Raw genomic sequence first — 6,639 nt, 5'->3', positions numbered from 1 at the left:
GTTTAAATTGGCTTTCTCTATGTTTGATCTTGAAAAACTGATTAAAACAGAATTAACAATTTAAAAGATACATATGATATTTTTTATTCATGTGTGTAACTGTACTTATCTCCAGTATTGACAAATGGTGGCCTTGGTATGAATATTAGATTTATTTGAGAATAATTCTCTTTGTTGTGTAATTTTCTGATGGATCTGAAACAAGATCATAAAGTAAATGCAGTTTGTTTGTGTACCAAAGTTCTGCATTCATTTTACATGTGTCGATGCTACAGAACACATAAACGGTAGGGGAACTTCAATATTCTTTCAATAAAATATTGGCAAAGAATCATATGAAATGAATTAGTGTAATTTGGCCCCACATCTAAGTTATATTTGCTAGGGTGGACTCTGGTAATGAAAATTCTATATTAAGTACAGATCAAGGCAAAGTGACAAGAATAAATTGAGGAGTTTGTAACTCTTAGCTACAGATTGAGATATAATGTTTGTCATGTCCATCTTCCATATGTCTATTGCACTTTGTGTTAAGCCTTAGTTTCAAAGAAGCTATTCAACATAAATTTATCAAACTCTATACACTGGTAGATGTAAATGACAGCTATTCAGATGTTTTTTTTGTTGTTGTTTTTTTTTACGTTGACTTTTCCTTTGACCTTACTGTACTTTAATTTGCAATTCACTCAAAGAAACTATTGATTACTTTTTATTGATGCCCATACAATGATGCAAATTGCTGAAATTTATTGAATTTTATCAAAAGTTTCTGACCTTAACAATTGCAGTGGCCCTGACCTCAACACTCCTCAATTTGTAGTTTGCTCAGTTCCTATGAACATTTATGTAGTTAGTAGTATGTCATGTCAATTAAAGTGCACAATCTGAATCAGCCCTATTGATAGAAGCTGCCTGCATACAGTTCATGTTTTAGTAAGTAATTGTGTATATTCAGTGTACTTAACATGCTTAATATGTGAATTATTGTTCTAGTGAAATAGGCACAGATCCCAAAACAAAAATTATGGAAAGACTTGATGAAATGGGCAAAATTTTCTGCAACCATTATGTACAGGTAAGTTATAAATAAGGATCTATTATATTCAGTGGGTATATTAGCCCTCTAGTAACAAGGGCACCTCAAAGAGGAGCAAGGCAGCATTCGACATCGATCCAAATGCAAATTACTTCAATACCGTTTTGAAGATTGCTAATTCACTCACCCACAATAAACCACATAATTTCATTAATATATACCACAAATCTGTTGCGAGGGGATACCAAGGAGATGTAAAGGCTAACTTATTACAGGTCATTTTGAAGACACTAGGGAAAGAAACCTGACTGAATATGAGTGAAAAATATTTATGTATTTGAAGGAAACTGAGGACCATGCAGGTTCACAGATTGAGTTTGCCCAGAAACGGCTACAGTTAGGAGAATGTCTATACTACAAAATGGTGGAAAGTATACTGTTTAATGAGAGAAAGAGGATGGATAACAAAGAAGGCAAAGCAGCCCTAGCGGTAAGTGACTTCAAACTGAATTGGTCTTGAGATTTATAGATGATTATTGAGGTATTAAATGGACTATGCTTATAATGGATTTGTATTTTATTTGTAGACTCTGATGGAGCAAGATATATTTCATAGAACATTGTTTGCTTGCTGTTTAGAAATTGTTATCTTCTCCTACAATTCTCAGAGGTGAGTTATATGTATTGAAAAATCTCTAAAGATATGTTTTGGAAATCTCCATATGCTGGGTCTTATTTAATATTGTACATACAGATATAAATTGTTTTATTTGAAATATTTGAATTTTTCAAACAGAGAGATTATGAAAATTATCTAAGTGCAGTGATAATTGTATGAAATATTACAACTAAAGGCATGTACAATGAAAGTGATGTATTTTTAGGTCCTTTCCTTGGATAGTGGAAATCTTCAACCTCAGTCCTTACCATTTTTACAAAGTGATAGAGATAATTATCAGAACAGAAGAAGGATTATCTCGAGATGTTGTCAAACATCTCAATCATGTAAGTCTGAATTATCTCTCCTGTAAAAGGTCTTGAACAGAGTGAATATAAAGAAAATCATTTGAGTAGATACATTATGACTCAGTAGCTCGGAGATCACTGTCATTAAATGATTTACAAAAAAAAAAACAATAAATCAAAATATTTGTATTCTGCAAGTCCTGATGGAAACATTTGATTGCCAATACATGTATTCTGTTGATTAAAAAATCAATGTTTTTTTGAATAAAATTAAACCAAATAAACTAAAAAAAAAAAAACGTTTTGCATTGTTGTCTGGGTTTTAAGAATAAGAAAATTATAGAGATACAAATACATAATAAGTCATAAATTACAATGCTGGTTATATTCATTTAGATTGAAGAAAGTATTCTAGAGAGCCTGGCTTGGCGGAGTGACTCTCCATTGTGGGATGCCATCAAGGAAAGTAGTGTTCCAGGTTGTGAGGATGTCGTGCTGCCCAACGACCATGATGGGGTGAAAGCCTCACCCGTCAAACATCCGGCGGTCATCAGGGTAACAGAAACTCAGCCACAACAACCAAAGAAAGGTAACATTGTCACAAATGCAACATTTTCTCTATAAGAAAACATATGTTTTCTAAAATATCAGATGTATTCAAATTATTGTCATGACTTTGGGGGAGGGGGTGTGGTGGTTATGAAATGAATAATTCTAACTTGTGGTTTTGTTTATCTTGAATTAATGTTCAGGTAATACTTTCAAGATGTAAAAGTACTTTCCTTTTGAATTCTTAACACCTGCTAACAGTAATCTACATTTTGATTTGGATTATCCACAGATCCCTTGATGTCCCCTCCAGCAGGTGTCTCAGCGGCCGATCGCTTCAGCTCGCCGTCACCAGGGAGTGCCAAAAGACGACTATTCAGTGTCCTGACCCAGCCGCTCGATACACCACTGCCTGTACCATTGTCCTCAGAGAATACTCCCACAGAAAATAACACTAGTTCAGGGACCAAGACCACACAGATTATAGCCTTCCAACAGGCTCAGACAAACGATGGAAGACAGGTACGGGGCAAAAGTCACAGTCCAAGGAGATTGCCAGAGACAATTTACCTAACAGTTTTTTAAAAATTGTCATTTTATTCTATTATATATACTTAAGTGTCATTTTATATATATGAATATCCCCTGATAACTACCTTCTTATAAATATTTTTGAATTGAATTCTGGTGTATAAACTGTAGTGGAAAAAAAATGAGACTTGTTTTCAACATGTTCAGGAACAGGTACATTGAATTAAGGAGCCATTAAAATCAATATGATTTTTTTTTGTCTCAGATTCTCATCCCAGTCCATACAATAATCCATTCAGGAGCAAAAGATGACAAAAAAGACCCTGCTAAAAATAGACCCAAGAAAACAGGCTCATTGGCTCTCTTCTTCAGAAAGGTTTTGTATACAGTAGTTTTGATATGTTTGAAAAACTTAAAATTTATAAATGATTTTATGATTGAAATTTTACTTTGAGGCTTATTTTTGTTTATAAGTTCTTTGTTTATCCTTTTCAGCTATATCATTTGGCTAGTGTGAGATTACGAGATTTATGTGAACAATTATACATTGATGACATTGATCTTAGGAGGAAAATGTGGACTTGTTTTGAGTATGTTCTTGTTAACCATGTGGAGTTGATGATGGATAGACACATTGACCAAATTATTATGTGTGCAATTTATGTAATGGCTAAGGTAAGGAATGATAATGAAAGTGATACTAAAAGTAAGAACACCACAAAAACAAATTCAGTACTATTTTACTAAATTTTACACTAGTATCTTAGGAAGGTTTTACAGGAATTAAAACTCAAAATCTTAAAGTTGAGTCCTTTCATGTTTCTGTGTGTAAATATAATTGGTTGAAAAAAAAAAAAAACGAAATAAATGCATGTAGTTTAAAATTTTGTAATTTGTTCAAATTACTTAACACAGCAGGAAATATCTGTTCAATAGTGAGTTAAGGATTCAAATTTCTATTGCTATGAATAAGATTTATAATTGTTGTAGGTATCAGACCATCCACAGTCTTTCACAGACATCATGCGATGTTACAGACTACAGCCACAAGCTGAAAGTCACGTAAGTCCTGCTGGGAGGAGCATTCCTTATTAGAATCGAGGAGTGAAGAATTTATATTCTTTATATTCTTATCTTTCACTCAATCTTCTCTTTCTTATTTTTGCAGGTTTACAGAAGTGTTCTACTGAAATGTCGCTCTAGAAGGAAATCGGGAGAGAGTGACAGCAGTAAGAATGGCACAAGTGGCCAATCTTCCCCAGTCAACGTAGAGAACACAGATAAAAGTAAGGCATAGAATAGAATTGATGATTAAACATGTCTTATCTTCTACTGAACTGCTATTTCAGAGGTCATATACTTTCTTTTCTCAGAGAGATCAGAAAAATTGTCAACAATGAGATCAACAAGTACGCTCCCCACCCCTCACCCCGGGAGCCACCCCCCTACCCCCACCATTCTGATTCAGTCTGCTAGTGGGGGTGAGGAAGGAGAGGAGAGGGGTGATCTCATCATGTTCTACAATAGGGTAACTTATTTTTCAAAGCATGTTGATTTTGAGGAAATGTTTTCTGGGAATGAAACAATTTTTAGCTTTACATCATTTCTTGTAGGTTTTCGTAGAGAAAGTTAAAAAGTTTGCACAGAAGTTTTCTGCTCAAAAGAATTCTAAGGTAAGTATTATTTGAAACTAAGTGTCTTTGAATAGAAAGTTTGCTGTATATCTATAAAAACAATGTTCCTGAGATGATGACTTGGCTTCCATTTAGGAACAAAATTACATGTATATTCAGAAATTGACATTCCTGTAAAGTAATATGTATGGAGTGCCAAATTAAATCAAAGTAAATAAAAGAAGATACATTATAAAATTATTTTGAGATAACTATTCACTTATTATGCACAACCATTGATTTAATTATGATAGGAGTAGGAGGTTGAGTAGTATCCTCTGTGTCACCCAGAAAAGTAGTTGAACACTGCTTGAATATCAAAAGAAGTTGCTTTAAATATTCAAAGCACTGTAATTACCATGGTATGTCACATTCAGGTTTATGTTTTGCGAAAGCTGTTTTGCTACATTATTGGTATTGATCCACGTATATTATTACAGGATTGTCCACCTCTGTCACCTTTACCAGTGGTCAAAAGTCAGTCAGCCTCTCCTAGGCGAGTGTCCAGTAAACACCCTATTTATCTCTCTCCGCACAAACCAACCTTACATGCAACACCCATGGCAACTGGATTGTCTTACTCTTTTCAAAAGAGTCCTGCAAAGGTACATGTAAATTAAATACATGTATATAGTTTTTGGTACCAAAATAAGTCGTATTTAGCAAGGAAAAGTATGGAAACTGAAAATGTCTTTTAAAATATATAATCCATTCCTGTTTTGATAGGATTTAAGGGCCATTAACAACATGATAAAAATGAAAGACTTTAGGGAGGGTAAGAAGATTCTGGGTAAACGTCAACTGGATGTCACCATGGAAGAGGAGGATGCTCCACAGACCAAACAGCTGTGTACATACTCCTTCTTAAAAAGGCTACAGAACGTTAGCAGCGACAGACAGGAAGCCAGCGTCCTGAAACTGGACTAATTCATCTCTTCTTCTGTCATTATTCTGTCATACCGATCTCAAGAATTTTTTTCTGTTAAATTGAATGGATCAATAGAAAAACAAGGACGAGTTCAATATGTATTATTTTAAATGCAATATCCTACGAATGGTAGTCCCAGGAATATTCATGCAAAATGTAGATTAAGTCCTTGTTTGGTAATTTTCAGTGTGCAATCTTCAGTAAAACTCATTTAGATAAAACAAACATTGAATTAACTCATCTTATTTTGATCAATTGTCCATTATGTGTACAATTCATTGTAAATCACACAATGTGCAGATATGTATAGTAGATGTAAGAACAGTTTACATAGGAATGGAATTCTCTTTGGAATTGTGCTGATCAATTTTGCTGTATTTTTGTACAGTGTGTAAATATGTGTACAGTATCATTTTGTATAGTCAGGGATTTTTTTTTTTATAAACAATATGAAAATGAATTTCCTTTGGAAGTATTTTATTTGTAAACGTCATATTTATCCAATTTTTAGCATTTTATAAAATGCATAAATGCCATTTTAATTTTGAGAATTTGTGGAAAAACTTTGTCAAATCATGTTTTTCTTACTAGTATACATTTTTTTAAAGATGTCTTGATTCATTTCAGTCCTATCTGTGTATACTTACAGAATGTTCATGTGCATGTATGTATGTCAGAGAAGGTGATAAATCCCTGTAACTGATTATTTTTGGCAATTTCTTTTCCTCAACATTTCATTGTAGAATTCTAATTTGAATCTTACAAAAACTATCTCTTTTCTACAAAGCAATTGCAGATTTCATTTTCTTAGAATAATTGTTTTTAAAATGTGTAAAAGTTCTATAACGTAGTCTTTTGTTCTGAGAATATGCCAATGAAATGTCTCCATCTTTCTGTCCATATCGGTGAAAAATTTGATAGGTTTTACTGTGGAATCTCGGGGAGTGAAAGTTTTG

The 6,639-nt window shown here is 33.4% G+C and overlaps 1 protein-coding gene across 1 annotated transcript; it reads left to right on the top strand.

The window, feature by feature from the left end:
* Positions 1 to 993: 993 nt before the first annotated feature.
* LOC134231745 (retinoblastoma-like protein 1) lies at positions 994 to 6,128 on the top strand (the record flags this gene model as incomplete). Its single annotated transcript, XM_062713708.1, has 14 exons — positions 994 to 1,075; positions 1,380 to 1,526; positions 1,624 to 1,706; positions 1,921 to 2,041; positions 2,399 to 2,591; positions 2,844 to 3,073; positions 3,348 to 3,458; positions 3,578 to 3,757; positions 4,073 to 4,144; positions 4,251 to 4,368; positions 4,456 to 4,610; positions 4,696 to 4,755; positions 5,196 to 5,360; positions 5,482 to 6,128. Coding segments are annotated over 14 exons (1,918 nt in total), but the record flags the coding sequence as incomplete, so codon positions are not given.
* Between the last annotated feature and the right edge of the window lie 511 nt (positions 6,129 to 6,639).

Source organism: Saccostrea cucullata, unplaced genomic scaffold (assembly GCF_032062105.1).
Source record: "Saccostrea cucullata isolate Sc308-1 unplaced genomic scaffold, CSIRO_AGI_Scuc_v1 ctg4388, whole genome shotgun sequence".
Lineage (NCBI taxonomy): Eukaryota > Metazoa > Mollusca > Bivalvia > Ostreida > Ostreidae > Saccostrea > Saccostrea cuccullata.
Note: the sequence above shows the minus strand (reverse complement) of the source record. Positions and strands in the feature narration are given on the sequence as shown.